Below are 25,208 nucleotides of genomic sequence, written 5' to 3'. Positions count from 1 at the left end.
AGCAAGTAAAATGGATAATCAGCCAATCTGGCCACTTCAAGCTTGCATCTTAATAGTTGCAAACAATGAACAAGAAAACACAATTTATTAATTATTTATATGCCAATTATTGGTCAACTAAAATGTGATTATCATGACTGGCTATATTTGATGCAATGTACTTTTAAGAATTTGAAGAATTGAGAAACCAGAGTAATTTTTTGCACCATTATACAATAAAATTTGGATACAAAAGTAAAGAAATGGCAGCTTTCATTTTGCATTCATTCATTCATTCATTTATTATTTTGTTTGTTCAATTGCCAAAACAAGCTGCAGCAACTGATGAAAACATGATTAAGACAAAGAAGTTACTTCAGTAGAAAACAAATACATGTAAACACATGGGTTTGTCTCCTGTGTAGGTGAGGTTTTTTTTTTTTTTGTGTATATCATGGAGTTTTTTCAATAGAACAGTGGACACCTTTACAGTTTATGCCAGCATGCCTGACATCACAAACTCTGTATATTTTATAGCATAAAATCTAAGTGTCTTTGGTTCACAGTGATTGTCTCCCCAGCCTGTATAGAAAAAAATCAGTATGAATATCGTAACAACCTGCTCTAGAGTGGATTAATGGACAAAGTCAATAAATAATGAATGACTCCAGCTAGATTCAAATAATTAATAGAAATAGGTGTAGTAGTAGCCAATAGTCAGCATTGAAATGATCACCTAATCACACCCACTTATGTGGTAATTGTTTGCCTGTTAACCAGAGAGCTATAATGGATTATGTGCACATTTCTTTAAGCCATTCAGGGTTTTTTTGTCTCTAGAGATCTCCTTACCTGAGCACCTGCTTGATTAAATAATACATGAGGGTAGACTTGGAACACATAAGACCTCTAAAAGTAGCCACAGGAGGGCGCCATCCACCTAAATTCTGAAACTGAAACACTATTTCGTGGATACAGGGTTTTCTTTCCCCCCAGTGTAAACATGGAGCCTGTAAAATTGGGTTCATGAGGAAGAGGTTCACTGTAGGCCCGTGATAATTAACTCTGTATAGCCAGAACACTTGCCAGAAGATTAGAATGACTGTATTTTACTGCTCCATAAGCAAACGTGGGCAGAGTAGCTTAAACCAATACTCAAGAAAATTATTGTTACTTCAGTAAAATGACTCAAGTAAAAGTAGCTTTCTAAAAACAACTTCGGTACAAAAGTAGCAGGTCAAACAACAACTGAAGTATTCAGTAACTTAGAGAACTGCAGTGGAGCTTCTTAGGACGTCCAGTCAGTATCAGCATAGGAACTGAAGTTTGATGAAGGCTGTGTTATGTTCTTGCAATATTTTTGTCTCTACTGGGTTCTTTTGGGCTAAAAAAATAGTGAAACTCAAAAGTGAGAGCAGTACAGATGCATTCACCAATGTACCATGATTAAATTAAACCCAAAAAAGGAATTAGTAACTATATGTTAATAACTATAATGTGAATGAGTAGTAAATAGTTTTATAGGGAGGCAATACGACATAACGTATCATTATTGTATAAATTGCATCACTATGTTTTTCTGAATATATCAGATATTGTCAGGACCTCAACAACACTGACCAACTGCATGTTTCATTACAAAAAGTGCAGAATCAGACCTGTGCTTTTTATGCCACTACTGTTTTTTTTGTCTCTTTCAACTTATTAAACCTCAGAAAAACTAAATATGGTGTACAGTGTACTGTGAAAATGTCTTGAAGTATTGTAATGTCGTTTTTGGGACCCCATCACCCAGCCCTACTTGATCAGGAAAGTAAACATCGACCAAAATGACTCTTAAATAAATGAAACTGAGCAAATGTAATGTTAAGGAATTACTACACCTCAAATCATAAAGGTTGCTGTTCAGGATTAAAGAGAACCTCCAATGATTTGTCAAAAATTCAACATACATAAATGGTTGAGATGTAAACCAAGTCATTCAGAGTGGTTTGGTGTGAAGTGCTCCATTCTAGAGAAACTTGCTGAGTCAGAACAGTTCTCAGTGGTGGTGATAGGAACCAGACGTCTGAAGACTTTAATACCTCTGAAATCTTCCTAACAGAAAGTTATTACATGTAATGGTGAGATATATGCTGCCTATTGTCTGACACACATGCAGGGTGTTGTAAGGCAAAATAGTCCCCAAAGAAAACTTACTTTTTTTTCAGATTTAGAAATATTTCACTATTACCAACATCCCATATAAAAACTCAGAAGAGGACAGGTTCATTGGTGGTTTTGGATAGTAAATAAGATGACTGTAATGTGTAGTAGACATTGTGTCTCCTGGTTTCTATCACCACCACTGTAAAGAAATCATGATTTGCAGTTTGTAAGTTTCTCTACGATGAACCACTTCGCGTCTAACCACTCTGAATGACTCTGTGTGCACCTCAAAGGCTGAAGTATCCAGAAATTTTGAAAAATTGGTGGAATTCCCCTTCAGTGTTGTTTAGAAGTTGCTACAGTTGTGTTTTTCCCTCGTACTGGCAAAACACGTAGGCTATCAGCAGATGATCTGAGAGCTGTGTTGAAGGTTATGAAACCGGGAGATGTTTCTGTGCTCAGAGCTTTTCTCCACAGCTCCGTCTGTCTGCAAGTATTTCTTACTACATCTGTGCTGGTCGGGACGGCGGAGGAGTAGCCGCGCTGCCTACCGGCTCCTCGGAAGAGGAGGAAGAGGAGGAGGAGGAAGGAAGGGAGAGAAAGAAAGAGGAAGAGGAGGGAAAGAAGAAGGAGGAGGAGGAGGAGGAAGAGGGGAGGGAAAGGAGGGAAAAGAGACGCGGAGGGAACGAGAAGGCAAAAGCTTGCTACCAAATCGGGACACATGTTGAGTTAACGGAGCCTCCCCCTACCGCTTTCCCATAGCGGATCGGCCTCTCTCTTTCTCACCCTCTCTCTTTCTCTCTCCCTCGTTTACGCTCTCTCCGATCAGCCCGGCCGCTCGCTTTGGCTTCCATCACCTCTCTCCTGTTGAACTATGGACTTGAGTAAAATGGTAGGTTGCTGGGTAAATGTAACTTAGCTTTGCTAGCCAGCGCTTGCTCCTCAGCTTTGAGGCAGCGGTAGGTAGAGGCTTAGTGGCTTCGTGTGTTTTTCTGTTTTTGGACGGGGGTAAACAGTCCTGTGGGGCAAATTTCCTTTCGACTTTCACACTGTCTCTGTAGAGTAACTGTGTCTCCCGGCATGTTTTGTGGTTCAGACTCCTCAGTCGTTCACCGCTGCCGCCTGGACCGTTAGGTCTGCTCGTAGTCGAGCTGTTGCTGAGCTCGGTTGCTAGCTCATTAGCCCGCGTCTGTACGGTTTGGCTCAGCGTCTTTCTCCTCGCTTCCCTCGCCATGAATGGGGGCTTTTAGTGAGCCGCAGGCTTGTTCATGCAGTGTGGAGGTGTTTGGAGCATGTGTTGTCCGGTGTAGTGTGGATGCGGCAGTGTTTATGAGCAGCCTTCACGGAAAACTGCTCCTTTGTGAAGAGAAACTCGCCACCTAAACGACCCACTCGCCTGCTAATGAAAGTTCCTCACTGGGCTCTTGTCTGCAGGGGAGTGTTGTGTCTTGCTTTTGATAATCTGGTACCCCACTGGAATTATCGGTCTAGATTCCCTTTCGTGGGTTTTTAATCTGTTTTTGTTCTTTGCAGCGTCCAGACTTGTCCTCTTTTTGCCTTTCTGTAAGCTGGTGTAGTGTGTGTGTGTGTGTGTGTGTAGAAGTGACACCCAAAGTCCTACAGGCAGTGCACTTCTATGTGTCCAGTGAATTATAACGGTTGAAGTCCTGTTTGGGTTACTGCACAAAAGCCTGAGATCACTGTGTTATAAACACAGCCTACAAATGAACACTGTGAATTTCACATATCATTATGTTTTTTTACCCCTCTGTGGTCCATTGCTAGTCTATGAAGTTCCAGAGCAGGTGCAGTGAGAGACTAACCTAGTTCCCCATTCTGTGTGAGCTTTAGCCCCCCACCCCACCTCACCCCACCCTCGTGCCTTGCACCAATAGTCTTAGCATGCCAACGCTGTGCCTTCCAGGCCTTTCACGGAGGGAATTTAGGATGCACACTGGTTTGCCTGTCCGCCGATGCTGTGTGGAGCCCTCAGAGCAGCTATTGCACTTCTATGATCCACCCTGGCTTTTGTGAATCGCTGATTTGGGTGGGGGTGCACAGTGTCTCTGGAGCGGTAGACTGTGCTAAGTCATGTTTTTTGTAACAAAGGGCTTGTTTTGACTCAGTTTGCAGCATCTCTCACTCAAGGCTGTTCACTTTTCTGTCCGTTCTGTTGCTCCTTGCAGTTACTTCTGTCACACGTTGCTTGACAGTGGTATGAAGACAGGCCCTGGCAGGTGCGAGATCCCCACTGGACATGCTTTCTGTGTAACTGAGTCAGATCTTGAAGATCTTGAAGAATTATATACGTCTCCCTAGTGCTGAAGATTCAGGCCCAGCAGATCTTGCCCCTCTGTTTTTAAGTAGCTTGTCTGAAGTGCCCTTGGATTGATATGTGGCTTTGAACTCAAACAGTGAGACTGAATCTGTGTAGAATTGGACCTACAGTGCCAGCAATGACCAGCCTCCATGTCTAAAACCATGTCTGAAGCTGCAGGCAAGTCTTAAAGGAATGTTTGCTATGTGTGGCCACATCCTGATTGTTTCAGAATGCATTCAGGACCAATGTTGGACAACATGACACCACTAATATCTTGTTTTCTGTCAATTCTCTTTTTTCTTCACTGATGTGTATTAAGTACTTCTTTAGTAGATCATTGCATTTGACCCAGATGTCACTTGTGTAGATCTTTTTAGGACTTGCCAGAGGGGTTGCGTCTTTAGAAACTCCTCCTGCCATACAGAAAGGATCTGGTTTAAAGAATAGCCCCTCACCCCTGCACTTTAGAGAGCCTCCTGCTTTGCAAGCTCGTAAAAGTGACCCACATGGTTTATTATCCATTATGGCACTATTATTATGTTCTGGCTCCTCTGACTTTATCCTCCAGGCCATATAACCTAATCAGGCAGACTCCTCAGGTGCCTGTTATTCCTTCTATCAAACCTCCCTGAAAAGGCTGTGTGAATTGTCCAGTGTTCAATACATACACATGTTCACATTTGTTTGGTAGACTAATGAGGCATTTTAAAGCTCTTGCAGTAGCTCAGGTTCCCTGCATTTGGACCAAGCGATCCATATTCCAGAGCTTCCCGGCCTGGCATCACAGACGCATTCACATTTATAATACCAGTGGAAGCATCTGACTCGACCTGTACGGATGGTCCATAGTATGTTTCCACTCCAGAAGCCTAATGAGGTGTTGACTGAGTGTTCCATGCGAGCGGATGTTTGAGTCAGATGTGAGTAAGTTGTAAAATGCTCTTTAAAAAGGGGAGAGTAGCTTAGCAACACAGCAGCTGCCTTTCAGAGAAGTGACCTTTTTTGCAAGGGGTGGAGTAGTAGCTGGAGAGAGTACTGGCTAAAATAAACTTTAAAGAAGAAAAAAAAGACTAATGGCTCACTTGCAGTCCGAGCCCGCAGCTCAATAAAGCTGTGTGTCTGGCAAAGCAGAAGTGTGTGTTTATCAGGAGTGAGTTAATGTTGTTATTATTTTAATGTTGTGGGTTTTGTTTGTGCAGAACGCAGGCTTGCAGAGCTAGGCTGACGTTATGTATGAATTGAGGGGAGTTTCAGGAAGTGTGGGGTTATTTTTAGGTCTTTCAATACTGCACCTACGCATGAGCTTGAGAGCCAAAGTCTCAGACAGCTACCTCACTCCTCACTCATTATCTGCACTGTCTCTGTATTTTTCAGCTGGATGGAAGCTGACCCTTCAGGCCACCTTGAAGGGGTGGGGGGGTAAGAGTTCTCAGAAGGAGAGCTGGATGAGAGTGGATTGTTTGGATTGGCTGTGCCACTCCAGTGTAGGAGCATGGGTACAGCCAGGCATTCTTTAGCCAACAGGAAATTGGCAGGATTGGGTGTGCCAAGACAGGAAGCTGAGAGTGGCCCTCAGTCATTACACTTCCTGTTGCTGACCAGTTCAGTGTTTTTATCGCACTGGATCCATTTTAAGAAGGATGCTTAAGATAGGTCCCAGGAAGTCTACTGAATTACATTTACACAAAACATCCTACATAACTGTGATTTACGTCAACGGGAGCAATTTTAACACAACTGTTTTGCCTGTATCTGCTTTGTTCTGCTTTTTCAGCCTCACAGTGGTCTGTTCTAGTAACATTAACCTTCTGTCCGTCTTGTTGAGAGACAGGAGACCCCAAATGCCAGTTGCACATCTTGAACCTCTGGACCAGGGCTGTGCGATGTACTGACTATTCATGATGTATTCGAGATTATTTTGTTTACGTCATCATCACAGTGACCTAAGAAAAAACTACATAAATGCGTTTGTGTGATGTATGTGTTTCTCTTGAAGTTTCTTGAAGAGCATGGCAGACATGCAAACTCTTGTCTTATGAGTGTAAGCGTACTAAACATCATGAGCAAAACAGAAATCCTAATTGATAACAGAGTAAAACAGCTATACTTTGGACAGCGCCACCATTCTGCTTACAAAAGGGCATTCAGGCAGGCATACAGAAAAGATTCCTAATGCTGCATTTGTCTACCTTTGTAACCTACTCATGATTAGAGTGTCAGTAAAAAAAAAACGTAATGTACAGATAGACAGGAAGAGTAAAGATTTTATCACAGCCTCTTAAAGAACTCCCTGCAGTGCAAAGGGATGATGATTGTATACTGTTCATTTCTAAATAGTTTTTTTGTCATTGTATTAGTTCTTTTTGCAGTTTGAAAATACTTGGCACCAACTTGTTTATTCCCATATGTCATTTAATAAAGACTATTTAGTCCAAATTATAGTGTTTCTGCCTATAAAATCACTCTTCTAAGGCATTTCAGATAGAATGCATGAATATTAAAATATCACTTATTGCCAAAAGGCAGAAAAAGTATTTAATAATAGATTTATAACCAAATTGCTCACCTCAATTCTGTAAGTTTCATTTGCTCTGTTTTGCATGAACTAATGATGCAGTAACCACAGAATAACCACAGAACTGAGCAGCTGTTCTTGCAAAATATACTTCTGACAGTATATGAAAAGGGCTGTATGGTTCACTCAGTATTGATGTAAAAACCTTTGAAATAATATTGACATTCTGCACTTTGAATCTCGTTTAATTTCAGATCCAGTGTGCTGGATTCAAAACAACAACAGTGTTCACTGTCTTTTACAAATGGCGCCATATACCAGAGTCAGTCTTCGCAGTAATGATTATAGTGTTTAATTCGTCAGTCTGACTTAAACTGTGTATTAGTGGGAGCCTATGTGTATTTTTTCCCCTTTAAGCTTTTTAATCCAGATGAGAATTGTGGCAGGCGCACACATTACTCTATACAATTAACATGTGTAACTATTAAACAGATCATTTAAAATGTCATTTCCGTAGCTGTTTTATATAGATATCTTTATTTCTTAAGTTATTTTAAAACTACTATTAAGAGCTGTGTTAGTTAAAACAGAAAACCTGCTCTGAGAAGACTTCTTACATTCTCCTTTCCAGGCATATGGGTCATCCAGGGACAGCTGCGCTTCGTATACATGAGACGAGCGCTCTTGTGTCTGATCTCATTGATTTGATTCATAGCGTGCGTTTGGCTGTGTTACATGAGGGAGCCATTTCTAAGCGCAGATGTTTGTGGATCATCACTCATAGTTGCTTTTCTCCTGCTTCATATAAAAAGCTCCAGTGTCATCGCTATTAAAGATCTAATTGGCTGATATGGCTTGAGGGGGAAAAGCTTCGATAAACCAGCCATAGCATGACACACTGTTATCACTGATAGCATTAAGAGTTATTCACTGAATAGTCTGTTGGTGGAAAAATGAACTGTGAGGTTTTTAGCTGAGTCATTTTCCTTTTGAGATCATCTCAATGATCAAGTTGTTGCAGGTCATCACGCACAGCCTTCTGAAACCATTTTACATATTTAAGTAAAACGGTTTCAGGGTGTTATGTATGACTTCATAGCTTCATGGGAAAACGATGCACTTAGCTCATGATTCTCTTCTATGGGTGGTATTGGGGTTATGATTTCTTTAAATATTCAGTTTGTTGGCATTTGTAAAAAAAAAAAAATATATATATATATATATATATATATATATAATATATTTAAACAATTCAGAGAAACAGATACAATTTTTTACACCCCCCTCCCACCAAACCCATCATATTTTTGCATATTGTGCATAGTTATAAGAGACAGAGAATAAACCTAAGCTCAGAACATGGGAGAAAAGAAAGGAAAAAGACAAGTATACAATACATATAATGACAAGTATAGTGTAAATTAGAATTAAAAAGATGTAATCAGTCCTGAAAGATTTCCAGGTTTTTGCACGGAAGAGTATACCTGAGATCTGAGGCGAACTCCCTTCATTACACTTGAGCTCATAAGGCAAGCAAACTCAAACTCTCAAACTGTTTTTGTATATATGAATAGAATAGTGAACAAGATTTGAATGAAGAAGAAAGATTACAATGTCTGTGTCGTTACAACATACTAACAAGACTAGAGCTGTGCAGATGACCTTGATTGTGCTGGTGTGTTTGAAGTTACAACCTTTGGTATACAAACAGTTTAATGGCATTAGATGGCATAATAAGTACAATGCAGCTAATATGGTCCATCTCCACACTGAACATTGTCACAATGTTGCACTGCAATTCATCAACCATACTTCTTAGTTCTCTCTCCTCCTTCAAACTTAATTTCCTTAATCAGCCATCGTCTTGGCTCCTCAGCTACCCAGTGTGTGAAGCAATAATGGGTCCTGGCGGCCAATGAGTGAAAGCCAGAAGCCTTTGGCAGCTAGTGCTCTTATTCACATGGGTGACAAAGTCTTAGTTCGGACAAATTGAGCAGCACTTGTGTGGGAATCACTTGCCTTTGGCACAGGGAGCCATCCAACAGTACCAAAGTCTTTGACTGTTTTATGGGACGATTAGCCATTGCAATGAGTTCCAGCCCTGTCTATGTTTTGCCTTCCTCATTGCGAAGCTTAAAGCGTATGTTGTGATAAAAAAAAACGTTTTACAGCACTAATCGTTCTTCATCCGCCACTTTTGTTTCAAGCTTTATCTGCCCTTCATGGGTGAGTTGTGCTTGTAAAGGGTACATGAACATGCTTAGGTTATGGTCTGATAGGAAAATAAACAGGGTCTGCTATTCAGTCAGATGTAGAGCCTGTTTTGAGCTTGATCGTGAACTGGTGAGGTCAGTTTATCGCTGAGGCCTGGAACTACAATTGCTGCAGCTCAAATATGCAAGAGTTGTTTGTTCAGGAGCATGGGCCAACACCCTTATTCTTCATCCCTCCACGTCCTCTTCTTCCCCAATTCCCAGAGCCCAGCTGCGACTTAATGAGACACTTATCCCTCAAATCCATCTTGCCCAGACAAAGCCAAGCCTTGTCACCTTTAGCGGGGGAGTCTGGCAGCGAGGGCTGAGGCAGAGGATCGGAAAACAGAGCTGAGTCTCTTCTGGTTTTTCTAGAGCCGAGCTCCACTGTCCCTATAGCATCATTAAAAAAAACAATCCTGAATCTCGTGAGCTCTGTTTCATTACACTTTTTGGATCTAGTCTGGCATCATCTAAACAACATACTTTTGGTTACATGGATGTTGCAAGTCACCAAGTTGATAATCCGAACAAAATCAAAAACATCATCTCCGCTAAGAAAAATTTGCAAAGCAAATATTTTCAGCTCTACTGTAAGTCATGATAATATTGGGGCATGAACACCAATCTTAAAGCCTTTGACCATGGTCAGGGTTACTTTTTCTGTGTCTCTGTACTCTGATACAAGTTTTAGCATTGACTGAACCAACCCTGTAGTCAGTAGATCAAGCTAGGTGTTCCATATTACAACAGTTGCCAAGGAAGTAGCTTCATTTTTGGAAATCAAAATGAAACCTCTCAAGACTGAAGAACATTTTTACCAGGCAACTGTCTGTCTACGAGCAGACCTAACGGAATTCAGTGTGATAGCCCTTAACACACTCATGGTTAAAATGTTTTTCACCATCGATTCTGCAAACTGGAGGTCACAGGGATTCAGCAGTGAGTCTCTGATGTTGCTAAAGAGTGCAGCTACATCTGCAGGAAGTGAGATTGAGAAATGCACCTGACCTTCTGTGACTTCATCCTCTTAAGCAAGCATATGTTGTAGCAGAGATGGGCGGTGACGACAGTGTCAATGAGCTTGAGGTTTCACATCCAGCTAAAACCACCAACATAGCATGTAAAAAAGTGAAATTAAACTGACTGAAAGTTTTTGAATTGTTTTAATGGTTCTTACTCTCAGATGGGAATGAAAGTCTACATCTTGTGAAAGTGCACTGAGGGCTTTTCCCTGAGCTGGTGTTCAGCATTGGAGAGAGAGCAGGGACTAAAGGAGCATATGTGGAGGCAACAGATGGTTGATGGCTCTCTAAATGTCTCCTTTTAGTTTGTTCAGCTTCAGAGCTCCTGACAATGACCCTCCTTGTGTGTGTGTTGGTGCTCAGATGAAACATATTGTATTACCAGGCCATAAAACCATTTCTTAGGAGCTATGAGAGCTTTAAGCAACACTACCTGTCACAGACTGTTGGGGCTGAGAGTAATTTGTATTCTGTGGCTCTCTCACAGCGGTAGAATTTTGCTCAGCAAGGCCTTCACAGCGAGGCGAAGCGGCACCGTCTCTGTTAGTACTCCTGACCTGTTTGTTAATGTTTTACTCGTCTGTGAGGAGGAAATACATGATGCTTAAACCTCTTTCTTCCTCCTCCTGCACAGGCTGTGAGCATCAACAAGGCGATCAACACACAGGAGGTCGCCGTCAAAGAGAAGCATGCCAGGAATATCCTTTTGTTTGTGCTAAAGAGTGGAGAGTTAGCGTGAATGAAAGAAGGGGACTGGGGTGGGGGCATACTGATAAAAATTTACTTGCTAGTCAACATGTTAATATAGTCATTAGGGTGTTTTCATTTTTGGCATGAAAATGAAATTCTTCAGTTGTCTTGCAAGTGTAGTAGTCTTGTAGAATTCCCCCTCATGTCACAGCAGGGATGTTCAGTTCTGGTCCTGGAGTCCAGCACTGTTTGGTGATTAATGGTGCCGTTTGAGCTGGGAAATCTCCAGGTCTCAGGAACTGCAAGACCAGAGCTTGGACACTCTTGTAGCACTAATTTGTTTCTTAAATAATCAGCCTTCACTAATTCAGTACATGGTTTTCCTGGAGGACCAGTTAATCCACTTTCCCCTCTTTGGGGCTTTGTTAGTCATTCCTAGCGAGTTCGCCAGTGCTACCTGTGGAGCTGGCCAAGATTAACAGCTTTGAGCTTAGGTTTGGTGCAGGCTGCTGGTTCTAATCTCCTGAGTCATCCTTAACCATGTTCCCACCCTGCATCCTGGGCACTCACCATGAGAAGGGGGCTCACACGTTCTGGGCAGCTGTCAACCGCCTGCCACTCTCCAGCAACGCTGTGCTCTGCTGGAAGTTCTGCCACGTCTTCCACAAACTGCTGAGGGACGGCCACCCAAATGTGAGTAGATCTTCTGACTTAGGGGAACAGCATACGGTGTGCATATATGCTCTTTTATATAGTCAGGCTCAGCTGATGGTGTGTCTAACACAGTTACTGAAAATATGTTATCACATGTAGTAGTCACATGTACACCGTGTAGTTGTACATCAACATACAAAAGCACAGCCTGAAATTCCTTCAGTAAATGGTCTGATCATGCTGAGCTGGATTGATTTTCTTCTTTATACTGAGTTGTCAGTTTATTAGATGCACTTATCTGGTACATAAACTAATTAGTCAATTTATCATAAACACCTACCATATTAGCTACATATCAGTTATGCACTGTAGCCCATTTGCGGTTGACATAGTTTAGGACCGTTTACCACATCCATCAGTGCACAGCAGTGGTGAACCGTGCCATCAGTTCAGACCTCAGATGTTGAAATATAGATTTAAAAAATAAGGATATTTGTCTGTTCTAGACTAAACATAGACATCCAAAGCTTATAAAAGGTATTGCATTGTTTTATTAAAAGCTTATAGCAGGCATTAACATATATTTTAACTTGGATGTAGCAGTTTTACAGTGACTCCTTCAGTTAAGAGCCCTGGAAGAGCACTTCTGTTGTTTTTCATTTCTAGCGACTGTGGTCCACCCGATGGAAATCAAAATGTGATTGATTTCACTGTTCTGTGGAACTTCTGATGTCCTAACCAGTTGGAGACGTTACTTGGCTGTATCTGCCAAGAAAAAAAAATATTGATTCGACAATGTTTTATATGGTGTTTGGAGATTTTGTTTCCAACTAAAACCTAACAATGAAATAAGAGCAGCAGTGCTTGCACAGGAGGTATGTGCAACAAAAATTATTCTGTGAAATAATAAAAATAATTATTTCTAGTTCTCAGAAATTATTATGCCTGCTCTGTTGGCCTGGAGCGTTTCCATCTAGTGGAACGGGACCACCATAGGACCATCACTAACCAGATAGTGGTGGTGGTGGACCATTCTCAGTGCAACAGAGACCCTGATATAGTAGGTAGTGACATGTTAGCATTGTTGGGGATTTTAAACACTGTGTAACTTACTGACCACTTCATTAGAGCCAGCTAACTTGTTGGTTCATCTTGTAAGTGTATGATTAGAGACTGTTGCTTGTCCTTTTTCATAAACACACAGTTGGCTGGATGTTGGTGTACTATTATCAGTCAATCTGAGGAAACCACAGCAACCAAAGCCCAACTCACACTAACATCCTGTGATAAAATGGCCAGTAAATGTATATATGAGGTAGCAGCACTAAATAAACTGTGGATGTAGTGCATGTAGAACAGTAGCCGCCAACTCTCCTTCTGGAGATCTCCTTTTCTGCAGAGTTTGGTTCCAACCTGCATCTGTCATGCTAACCACCAGCTACAGATTGACCTTCACAGCCCAGTCCCCTGACCTGGCTGCCTACTAGCTCTATTAACCCCTTTTTTCAACCAAGTCCCTTGGATATTGTCTGAGAGCTTTACCCAATCACCTTGAAGTGTTTTGTTAATCCTGACAAACGTGTAAACTAGATATTTCTGGACGTCAGACATAATATGTGGTGTCCCCTTGTACAGCTGATTAACGTTCAGGCCTCGCATGACCTGTAATTTACTACAGTGACAGAGAGAGAGAGGAACCCTGGATTGATGGTCCCCCCAGCTATCCTTAGCACACAGGTCAAAAGCCTTTGCAAACAATGCACATACCAAGTGGTGATTCGAGGCATTTTTAGCATTCTTTTCATAATACTTTGTATAAACTAGTCTTAAGCTCACAAATGATCCTAAATGGAGCTAATCACAGCAGATCAATGGTTGCATATACCAAGAAACGATAGATGAGTAGCATAATGAATTTTAAAAGGTAGACAGAACACAAATTTCTTTCACAGGTCTGACAGATTGTGGTTGAAACGAGACTCCTCAGCAATGTAGATCACCAGGACCAGGGGTGGTGACCACTGATGTAAAACATATACTGGCCATCAAAGGTCCCAAAGTCTGTCAATACACTGTGATGTCTCCAGCCCTGTGTCTTCTCCTCAGGTTATTAAAGACTCCGTGCGAAACAAGGCTGACCTGAACGACATGAGCAGGATGTGGGTAAGGGCATAACCAGAGTGTTGCTGTCATTTTCATTTTTTTTTTTTTTCCCATTTTGAATCATAGTAGGCGTTAATAGACTTTGCACAGTGCAAATGTCAGGATCTCTCATTATGATGAACATGATCAAGTTTTTTGTTTTGGATTAGAAAAGGCTGCTGTTAGTTTTGCTCCTGCTAATCACTCCAGTACGTGTTGAATGTGGCTTTTGTGGAGCTCTCTAGGGTGCGTGTGTCATTGTATTTGCAGTCAGTGACAGTCAGTGGGCCGGTTGATAGGTGATGACTGACAGCTCCGTGACGGGGCTGTGTGTATGTGTGTGTGTCAGCCCTTCTAACCTCAGCTGATGGCGTACAAGCTTTAATTAGCAAACGATGACATGGATTGAGCTTTTTTTTGCTTTAGTAGAGCGTTAGTCTGACCTGCTTTTAGTGAGCGTAACAGTTAGTTTTTCATAATGTTGTCTCTTAATGTTATTGATTTGTTTTTCTGTAGCGGTGCTGGTTCTTATTACAGTTAGGGTATATGAGGACTGGCCTTGCTCCACCAGCCTAGAGGATGGATAGATGGAGGGTACATGCTGAACAGTCAGTTTTTTTTATGAGGGATGCTCTTGTCATTTCCCTGTAGTTATTTGCTGATGGTGATGTTAAAGAATCGAGTCAGGAGAAACGTTTCCTGTGAACTGGGTAATGCCCTTCCTGTTATGATGTCACAGCTATGAGCTGAGGGATGATGAAAATAACTCAAAAACTTTTTGACTTTTGTTAGGCCCCTTTTTTGCATGTATGCACACCCGCGCTCACTCTGTCCACTCCAGCTACCCTCAAGTCTATCAGCCTTATATCATAAATTGTCTCTCTCTCTCTCTCTCTCTTTGTCTCTCTCTCTCTCTGTGCCTCTGTCTCTCTTTCACACACCCACGCACACACACTGGATTTTAACCATAAGAGTGTGTTGGCAGCTCTTTGATGTTATATTTGACTTTGATATCTTTTTTTTTTTCTTTTCCCTCTGTCTCTCTCCACCCTTACGTGGCCCAGGGCCATCTGAGCGAAGGCTATGGGAAGCTGTGTAGCATCTACCTCAAACTGCTCATCACCAAAATGGAGTTTCACATCAAAGTGAGTGTGGCAGGTCCACTGAGGACATCTTCGTGTCATCTTTTCTCTTACTGTCAAACGGACCTTTATCTATTTCAGCCTCCAACTCTGGCCATATGATATTTTGAGTCGTTGACTACTTTAGTAGTGGAAATGGTGGGCTGAATTGTACTATACAACCTTAATGTTTTCCAACTTGGCACGAACACCACATTTTCCCATCTCCTACCCTAGAATCCTCGTTTCCCTGGCAACCTTCAGATGTCAAACAGACAGCTCGAAGAGGCAGGCGAGAATGACGTCAATAACTTGTGAGTTGTGTGTTTTGCACGGTGCACACGTGAGCATAATGATTTGACCTGGAATTCTTCAGACTTCTCTATTTTGCCTTTTAATAGAGCTTCATATCCTCATGGGCTTGATGTCTTTATTCATTGAGTGTCAGGTTATGCTGGCTTACACCTCTTTTACACTTTCCTCTCTTCCCAACAATTATAGCTTCCAGCTGACTGTGGAGATGTTTGATTACCTGGAGTGTGAGCTGAATCTGTTTCTTGGTGGTGAGTTTTTGCCCCATGCTTATTGCAGCTCAGAGATCAAATCATATTAATATTTGTACATCGATAAGGTGGTTGTGTGTGTGTTTTATACATTGTCAGCACCTTGTAGGAAAACCAGAGAAAAACAAATCTAACACAGTGATTTTGTAAAGTGCTTTTGTTTCTTGAAATTCAAGTGCAAATCTGTTTCTGAGGTTGAATATATATGTATTACATACAGTACTGTGCTGTGTGAGACTATCTTTCATTTAATTAATCTCTTAAATACCCCTCAGAGTAGCCATATAATAGAATTTCAGGCTGTTTTGGAATGGCCTGCAGAAGGGGGTTAGTTTCTAGTCAAAATGGTCATTACGTACAAGTTCTTCATTTTTCAACATCAGATAAAAAATGCTGGAAACACATTTAACAGAAAATGACACAGATGCCAGAATAACTAAATATAGTATCAGATCTTCCAGTATTTCTTATGCCTTTATTACAGCTTCCTCTTTTTTTGGTAGACTTGTTTCCAGTTTTTTAGAGAAATCTATAGGGATGTTTTTCCACTCCTCCAAAGTTCAGTTTTAGAAGTTGCATTTCTTGCTTTTCATGATCCAAGTAATCACAAACACATTCAGTGATGTTGAGGTCTTGACTCTGGGGGGGGGTCAGTCCGTTGTTCTGAGAACACGGCAGCTTCTTTGTTTGATTTGCAGATGTTTCCCCTTTTCATCTATTTACTTTTCTCAGTAATGGCTTATTGACAGTTGCACATCCATTCAGAGCCATAGTGTTGATTTGTCTACCCACAGTGGAAGGATGGACAGAAACAGCTGTGGGTTTTTTAGATCTGAGGTAAGAGTGGAGCTTGATTTTCTCCTCTGTCAAAGATGAAAGCTTGAAGTTCTGTTTATCTTGTGGTGACAGTTTTGGTGGCCTGCCAGCTCTTGCATGGTTGTTAGGAGTCCCATTTTCATTCCTATCTCTTGATTTTTTGAGCTCTGTTTTTGGAAAGTGCTTTCTTCTTCCACATGCAAGTGGTCTATCTCACATCTAATCTCCTCAGAAATCTGTCCTGAGAAATGAATGACTTAATCTTAATGGCCATTTTTACTGCAAAAGGAAATGTGGTCTCTGTCTTTTGCACAGCACTGTATGTATGACTCCACGTTCTGACATTGTATAAAAACAAGTTTGTGTAGACTGAGGCCTCAGTGTTGATTGTGTGTGCACTATGAGGAGACTGTGTTAGAGTGTGCGTGTGTGTGTGTGTGTGTGTGTGTGCGCGCGTGTGTGCGTGTGTGTGTAGTGTGCCAGACGGAGAGATGAATGTGTCTGTAGTGGCGGGAGAAAGAGAGCTAAATGTGTCTGTGAGTGTGAGCGTCTTTGTGTGTGCGTTTGGCTAAAACGCTGCTCCCTGGCACAGGAAACCACACCTCTGCACGCTGAGAGAACAGAGTCTCATAGGACCTGCATCAGGGAGGGGAGAGAGGGAGAGAACGAAGGAGTGAGGGAGGGAAAGGGAATGATATATGGTGATGAATATGAATGAGGGACCGTGGAATCTTATGGATGGGTGGAAAAAGAAGCAGTGATGCACAGAAACATTCAGATTAGTAAACACAACAAACTTCTAGTTACTGTTTTTAAGAGAAGCTATGTAGTCTTTTTGAGTCATGCATTTAAATACGAGGCCTTGTTCCCCTTTTGTGTGTGTGTGTGTGTGTGTCTTTGTGTCGTCAGTGTTTAGCTCGTTGGACATGTCCCGGTCAGTGTCGGTGACGGCTGCGGGTCAGTGTCGTCTGGCCCCTCTGATCCAAGTCATCCTGGACTGCAGTCATCTGTACGACTACACAGTCAAACTGCTCTTCAAATTGCATTCCTGTGAGTGAGGCCCCCTGCTGTCCACCCAGCACAGTCTCTCTCACACATACTCCCTCACAAGCATACCCTTTTAAATTACTGTTATTGTATTATTGTTTTATACTGTTAATCACGATTAATCATGTTAATTTTTCTTGCACTAGCTCGACCAAAAGAATTTTTTTTCCATAGTTACAGTTGTCTGCAAAAGATTGTTTTGTTGATTTTCGTGGTGAATATAAGTAACACATTGTCTACAGAGAAGACACTTATGATATGTTCTGCAAAGTTCAGTGGACAAATTCTGTTTGATTTGCTGAATTTAACATATTGGAAAAAAAATACAAAACGTGACGCAGCTTTGTACAGGCCACATTTTATGGTTTGTTTTTTACCAATAAGTTAAATTCAGCAAATCAACAGCAATTGTGCACAAGTGTGTTCTTCATGGATGGTCAACGTATTTTCATGTAGAAAATCAACAAGACATTATTTGACCTGAGGCACCCAAACCTTTGCATATGACTGTATACGAGTGGATACAATAAGTTTGATGAAAATGTACTAATTACCTTGAAGAGTTGAACTGTCACATGAATTCAGGGTGAACATTAAAATAAGCTGAACACAACTTTCAGTTTTTATCACCAATGTCAGGTAGCAGCATGTTCCAACTCCTCTGCAGTTATAGCACTCTTACTTTCGCTACCTCATGTCTTGTTTCGAGGAGAACTGGAGCTTTCCACTTTGCTGTGCTGTTAGTTTGCGAGTTGTTGATTTATCCATAGTTTTCCCATGAGCATTGTCCAGCATAGCTTGCCTAAGGCCTGCTCCAACGCTAACATTACAGACATTACTGGTACTGCTGGCATCAGCAATGTGTTTTGCTTGTAATTGATACTTCGAACTCAGCATACATTAGAGGTAAACAAACTCATGGCGGTACAGTAGCTGGAGATATTTTTGGTTGAACTTCTTGCCATTTAAAGTCCATTTGAATGAGAGGGCTAGAGGCAGAGTCATGGCTGCAGTGTGTGAGCAGCTGGGCTTCAGACTGGAGCTACAAATGGTTTGAAATGTCAAACTAGGTAAATGCATTAGCAGAGTTAAAAACGTACAGCCGTTAATTATTTGTCACAGTAACTACTAACACATTACATTTACAGCCCTGGTACAAATATAACCTATCTTTAACCTCAGTAACTCATTATCTTTTTAATTCCTTAGTTTTCCATTTCTCGTTGTACAAAGACTGCATATTGTGTTAAAAACATGTAAATACAAATAAGTGAACAATTCCCTTAACCTCAACATTTTTTGTTATTTTTATTGTCTAGGACAAGTTTAAGTCCAGAGAAGAGGTTTGAAAGTACACACATGCATGAAAACAGGCCTGTGCCTATCCTCTCACACTCTCTCTCTCTTTCTGGCTTCTCCAGGTCTTCCAGCAGACACACTGCAGGGGCACAGGGATCGCTTCCAGGAGCAATTTAAAAAGTGAGTCCACTTCTTCAGAACATTGCTGAATCTATCAGCTCTGTACACCGTCCTGGTAGATACGATCAGACAGATGTGTTAACACTGCCCTGATCTTATGCATGAGTGATACTAGTGGGAGCTGCTCTTGAGCAGGCACAATTACATAAGGCATGCTGCTTCATGCTTTTTTTTTGTTTTGTTTTTTTTTTGTGTCTCCAACTCTCCTACCCTCCCCCCAACCCTTGCTATAGGCTGAAGAGTCTATTCTACCGTTCCAGTAACCTGCAGTATTTCAAAAGGCTGATTCAGATCCCGCAACTTCCAGAGGTAAGCCACTGTTTGCCAAGCAGATCACTGAAACTCCTCCTGTGGAAAGAAGTTATGTAATCCTGACAAATACCTGCAGCCCTGATTTTCTTTATGATGGTATCTTTGGGGAGATTGAACCAGTTCTGTAGCTTCTATCTGTCTTCTTTGTCTGGTGCCTCGTCCCCCTGTCCAGAACCCCCCAAACTTCCTGAGGGCGTCAGCTCTGTCAGAGCACATCAGTCCAGTGGTGGTGATCCCGGCCGAGGCATCGTCCCCTGAGAGCGAGCATGTGGTGGAGACGGATGACCTCGTAGATACAGACGTCCCGCCCCTGCCGGTACCACACGTGCACATACACACATATACATACACTTTGTTCTGAATCTGGGTCAGCATTTGCCAGGTCCATGCTGTAACTGTTTGTTATGAATTTCCTCAGTTCATGTAATTTGGCCCCATGAAGATCTCACAAGCTCCTATATGAAGTTGCAGCAGTACATAAAATGCAGTGGTTCTGGAACAGGTTTGCTTAGTGAGGTAGTTATGACGTGATCTGAAATAGACTTGCTTATGTGGTTTTTGACACTATATGACGTACTGTTATCTGTAAAAATGGGGAAAAAAAATTAAAATATGCCTGTGTCCTGAGATGATTAACCACAGAGTTACCACAGTAACAGCACGCAGTGACAGTAAAATCTCATTTACCTTCATTCATTTATTGATTTAGTTCTTGCATAGCACGACACTAAGATTTCCATATGTGAGTATAACTGAATACCAGTTGTATTCTAAAACTGCATTTATTGTATCAAGCATAGATGAGATGGTGCTTGATTGGCTGTTGAGCTGCGCTGGTTGAACGAGCTCAGGGAGGCAGGGTACTGTGTACTTTTGTGGCAGGCAGATATTATGCCTGTACAAAAATCCTAAGATTACAGCAACAGTTTTCAGACATCAGAAAAAACAGGTTCAGGTGTCGAGAAGAACAGCCATGTCTGAGCTCTTGTACAACTTGACATCAGGTGACATGGCCATAGACGACAAGGCATCATACTGAGCGGCAACAGACCCCACAGCATCAGACAGATTAGGCCTTACGCAGTAAAGTTTGTGTCACATACACATTTCCATTCTTTGTTACTATATTAATTACAGCCAAATTAAAATTGACAGCAAATGACAGCCACAACTTTAATTGAACTGTTTTTTTATGTTCTATTTGACAAAGATTAAGCTTCAGATCACATACAACCACTTTATTTGCTCCAGTTTCTGCCTCAGAATTAGGGATTGTTGCAAACTTACTGTAATGAAGTGTTGCTATTATTATTATTATTATTATGAATGATTGCTGTTTTTGGTTTGATTCTGTTGATGTAGAGTGCGGTGGAGAGCAGGTTTGATGACCTCTTTGGCACGTCAGCTGCAACTGACCCTTTCAACTTTAACAGTCAGAACGGCATGCGTAAGGATGACAAGTAAGACATTAGGCTGTAGAAGTGGGATGCTGGACCCTAGTCATAGTGTAAGAGGCATTTTTTAAAATATTGATTGTGTAATTGGCCTGGAGGTCAATGACCCTAGTTAGGGTTGGGTAACTTCAGCAGTGGAAAGGCTTCTTAATAGTAAACTTTTCAGAAAATAATATTTTTAAGAGGTGCTTTAGTATTAAGGGGGGTTTTTCTTGCCATCACTGTGAGATTGTGGGCTGAATGTGTTGGGAAATCCCTGATTTAACCCAGCACCAGGCTGTGTCTGTGTATGGGGAAACCGCGTCCATGTGTACAATCAATATCATTGTTTCTCTTCAACTATTTTGAGCGTGGACCAGCTTATGTATTCGGACAAGCGGTGTGGTTACTTGGCCTCAGCACTGAATGCCACCTTATATCTTTCTGTTTCCTCAGAGACCGGCTTATAGAGCAGCTGACTGCAGAGCTCCAGGCCCTGAAAGAAGAGTTGGAGTCTTTCAGACTGGAGGTGAGAGAGCGAGTGAGAGAAATAAATGTAGAGGAGAGAGTGGTGTGAAAGACATGAGTGGGTGCATTTGGAAGTCTGGACGATCTCGTATGGTACAATGTGTGGGAAGGAGATTCATTAGTGGATTTCAAAAGACCTGTTACTCACCACTGGTCTGTCCCGGCTGCCTCAGAGCGGCCGTCTGTGTCAGGCGCTGCGGGGGCGTGTCAGTGAGTTGGAGGCGGAGCTAGCTGAGCAGAGTCACCTGAAGCAGCAGGCTCTGGGTGAAAGTGAGTTCCTGAAGGCGGAGTTGGATGACCTGCGCAGGGTGAAGGAGGACACGGAAAAGGAGCAGCGCAGCCTGACCGAGATTGAAAGTAAGAAAGGATGCACTGTTATAGAATTTCTGGACCTATGCCTTACCCATACAATTAAGCCATAAATTAAACATAGAATAATAACGTTTGTATTTGGTATTGCTTTTAATTTTCTTGCTCATGCTAACTGCATTATTTTTCTTTTTATAGATTATTTGTTTACAGATAACTAATAGATTAGTGGTACTGAAGACTTCAGTGTGTTTCCAGCCTTCACCAAGTTTTGACTGATTTCTCCTTTGAGTACTCTCAGCACACTCATGTTTAAGTTTCATCCGCTTGTGGAGGGTTGATGTTACAAAATGTTTTTCTGCACATTGCATGCAGTTATACATTTCCACCAGAGAGGTCTCCATATCCCCAAATCTTACGTAGTGTATCTTTTAAATGTATACATTTGGCGCATGCACAATGTTTCAGTCTTGGATATCAAATCTAACCAATATCATTAGCTCCACTATCATCGCTTAGCATCAGGGTCAGTCGTGTCCCTTTTCAGCTTCTGAGTCATTTTGTGTTTTTTGGAGAAATGCAAAGCTATCCAATACAGCCTTCTTCCATCTGCAAGAAAGGTGTAGTGCATGAACTATTCAGTGTTACTCTCCATACGCAATGCTACATAATTTATTGCCACATTGCAACTGTTTATTAACCAGGTGGCATGATGTTACACTATTGTCGCAGTAGCAACACTGCTGGCAGCAACATGTCACTAAGTTTAGCAGGTGTTATTCTGGAAATGAGCTTGCAGTTGCTTGTTAATTATATTATTTTTTTGCCTATTATTTGTTCATGTTAAGTTCATAAGCTCAAAGTTTCAGTTTTATCTTTCACTGGTTGTCATTTTCATTACCAGTGAAAAGCTAGTCATTCTACATTTCCTCTTCTTTCAGTGCATGCGTACATTGCCCCAAGCTTAATTTATTTGTCCATACATTGAACTAGGTGTATTTGACATATAGATAGAATGGAAAATATCCATACTGGACGTTTTAAGTGACACCACAAAGAAATGATAAGGGGGGCTTTTGTCAGTTTTTGTTGACCTCTCTTCAAATCCCCCTTTAATCGAGCTGATTTTAGCAAGTTTTTCATTCATTGACAAAGTATAGGGGCCACCAATATATAATGCACCACTAAAAGTAAGGCTTCTGTCCTTCTTTTTAGATATGAGTGAGTAGCTTGTAACTCAGTCATTTGTATTTACAAGGGGGAGCAATTAGCACTCAAAATGCTTTTGGTGCTTCACAAAGCTACATTCAGACGGCAGAGCAGATATTCGTGGGCGGGAAGTTCAACACCACATCACAATAAATGGATAGACTAAAGAAACTAGCACAGCTTTTCCTCTGAAGCTGAACATTTTTCAGCTTGATCCCTGAAGATCTGTGGCAGAAAAAAACATGTTTTGTGGTGGAATGAATGGAGCCTGAGGACTCCACATCGTGCCATTCGATATAATAGCAGTGTAACATGCTCCCCTGTCTGAACACAGCCTAAGAGCAATGTTTTGCATCAGTTACACTATGTGTCTTTGTTAGCATGCTACATCAACAGGTTCCCTCTCAAAGCTTTCATTTTTTCTATAAACTGAACCCTCCGTGTGTACCTTTAGAAGTGATGGAAAGTCTTTGTGTAGCTCTCTAAAATTTAGATGGGGAGTCATTGCCCTGCCTCCCTGCTTTCTCAATGGCTTAGCACTAGTCACTAATCTGTCATACTGTTACTGGTCACTAATTCCTGTAAACTGCATTAATTAGGGATGCACCAATATAGGAACCATGGTCCAGTGTCTACATTCATATTTACATCTGCCAATGCTGATACATTTATAAAATGTAGAAATTTGGACTCAAATCACCTGCTCTTTTGAACAAAATCACCAAGTATCTTTTTTTTTCTGGCAATTATTTGCTGATATGGGTATTATTCTGATATCGTCATTCATGCCCTCTATGAATGACTGCAAAATTTCCTCACACAAACTGAGATCTACTCTGTAGTTGATTGTTTGAGACTACTCCATATTTTTTGCACTTACCATGTCTGTGTTGGAGAGAGAGTAAGTGCTAAAACAATCCATTTCTCGCACTGTAATTTCTTCAGACATGCAAGCACTGTCTCGTTCCACTGGCCTTTTGCACCCTGTCATTTCTGTTCACTGTGGTAATAGTTTGGCACCAGTTTGCTGTCATTGCGGGTTAGTTTCAAATGGTTTGGCACAAAAAACATATTTATGAAGATATTTTGTGTGTGCAGGGAAGGCCCAGGCCAACGAGCAGCGCTACACTAAGCTAAAGGAGAAGTACACTGAGCTGGTCCAGAGCCATGCTGACCTGCTGAGGAAGGTAAGCAGCTATGGATACTCTTCCACATAGGGCTGATATACCTACCACATGCTGTTCCAGCGTACTTTACTCAGACTTTACTGGCTCCTCAGAAGAGGTTGGTGCAGGTAACTGAACTGAGTTAGAATGCACATCTTTGCTCTTCCCCTTCCAGCCGACTGAAACGGCTCCATTTCTCTGACAGTTGAAAGCTGGCAGACCCTTCTTTTCTGCCACACTTCTGGCCTGTCTCTCTCTCTCACAAACAAACAGTGAAGAACTGTACTTGGGAGTGGATCTAGGTCAGACCAGCCAAGTATCTTCTGTATGAGGAGCTAATTTGTGTTTGTTTTTTTTTGTGTGTGTGTGTGTGTGTTGCAGAATGCAGAAGTGACTCGGCAAATGACAGTGGCCCGTGCAGCCCAGGATGAGGTAGAGAATGTGAAGAGGGAGATGCAGGAGAAACTGAAGGCAGTGCAGGAGGCCACCAACCAACAGGTTCCACTTGCACGCACACTCACACAATCTCTGCTTTACCCAGCATGTCCACTCCCTTTGTCTGTCCATAGTATCCTTGTATGCATGTACAGTCCTGTACAAAAGTCAGAAACCGACCTTCTTTTGTTTAATTTCCAGTCAAAACGGCTATTAAGTACATACCAGACTTCAAAATCACTGAATATGTTTGGGATTACTTGGATCGTGAGAAACTTCTAAGACTGAACTTTGAACATGTGGATAAAATCCCTGCAGATTTCTTTGAAAAACTGAACATGTCTTAAAAAGAATGGAAGCTGTAATAAAGGCAAAGGATGGACAAAGGCTGGTCTCTGACTTTTGCACAGTACTGTATGTCTTACACGACCCCTGTGTGTGTGTGTGTGTGTGTGTGTGTGTTTAGGAAAGAATCCAAGCAGAACAGCTCCAAGCCCTGCAGGCTGACCTTGCGACCAGCAGGACAGAACTAGAGACCCTTAAAGCCAGCATGGCCTCCTCCCAAAAGGTGGTACCACCCCTCCTCTCACATCCCTCTATCATTTCCTTTCACCAGACTCTCTCTTCCTCTGTACTCTTCCTCTAAGCTCTCTGAGTCCCGTTTAGCTCTCCACTCATAATAGTGCTCTCGTTGAGCCTCCCCCGCTCTCTAAGACAGCAGCAGTAATAGGCGCTGACACTTACGCCCTCTCTTTCGTCTGAGGGGATTATCGGCGGAATCCTCGCCGGTAGCACACACTGCTGAATTACCTGAGGGGTGTGTGGTGTGTATAGGCCGGTGACTGATGTGGGTAAACTGAATAACTGCATTTTTATGCTTTTGTGATGGACGAGCTCTGTTACTGCTCTATTAGTTTATGCATGAGAATGGTGTACTGTAATACTAGCATACTAGTATAGTACACTGTGCCCATGCAAAACAAAACAGCTTTTTAAAGCAGCTTTTAGAGCAATAGTAAAAAAAAGCTAAAGTAGCTAACAGTGGAAGCTTGAATTTTATCTGAA

At 41.7% G+C, this 25,208-nt stretch overlaps 1 protein-coding gene across 2 annotated transcripts in view; it reads left to right on the top strand.

The window, feature by feature from the left end:
* Positions 1 to 25,208, top strand: part of hip1 (huntingtin interacting protein 1) — a 47,015-nt gene that overhangs the window by 8,725 nt on the left and 13,082 nt on the right. The window contains exons 1-17 of one of the 2 annotated variants that reach the window (XM_036559674.1): positions 2,601 to 3,019; positions 10,874 to 10,937; positions 11,480 to 11,622; positions 13,690 to 13,746; positions 14,790 to 14,870; positions 15,084 to 15,160; positions 15,348 to 15,409; positions 17,135 to 17,275; positions 18,694 to 18,751; positions 18,985 to 19,060; positions 19,236 to 19,379; positions 20,426 to 20,523; positions 20,953 to 21,025; positions 21,198 to 21,381; positions 23,641 to 23,729; positions 24,090 to 24,206; positions 24,610 to 24,711. In XM_036559674.1, coding sequence (XP_036415567.1) covers positions 3,002 to 3,019; positions 10,874 to 10,937; positions 11,480 to 11,622; positions 13,690 to 13,746; positions 14,790 to 14,870; positions 15,084 to 15,160; positions 15,348 to 15,409; positions 17,135 to 17,275; positions 18,694 to 18,751; positions 18,985 to 19,060; positions 19,236 to 19,379; positions 20,426 to 20,523; positions 20,953 to 21,025; positions 21,198 to 21,381; positions 23,641 to 23,729; positions 24,090 to 24,206; positions 24,610 to 24,711 — 1,584 coding nt within the window. In that variant the 5' untranslated portion in view covers positions 2,601 to 3,001. Of the gene's footprint in view, positions 1 to 2,600; positions 3,020 to 10,873; positions 10,938 to 11,479; positions 11,623 to 13,689; positions 13,747 to 14,789; positions 14,871 to 15,083; positions 15,161 to 15,347; positions 15,410 to 17,134; positions 17,276 to 18,693; positions 18,752 to 18,984; positions 19,061 to 19,235; positions 19,380 to 20,425; positions 20,524 to 20,952; positions 21,026 to 21,197; positions 21,382 to 23,640; positions 23,730 to 24,089; positions 24,207 to 24,609; positions 24,712 to 25,208 lie in introns of those variants that run through there. The other variant, XM_036559668.1, reaches the window with a different exon arrangement.

This window comes from Colossoma macropomum, unplaced genomic scaffold (genome assembly GCF_904425465.1).
Source record: "Colossoma macropomum unplaced genomic scaffold, Colossoma_macropomum, whole genome shotgun sequence".
Lineage (NCBI taxonomy): Eukaryota > Metazoa > Chordata > Actinopteri > Characiformes > Serrasalmidae > Colossoma > Colossoma macropomum.
Note: the sequence above shows the minus strand (reverse complement) of the source record. Positions and strands in the feature narration are given on the sequence as shown.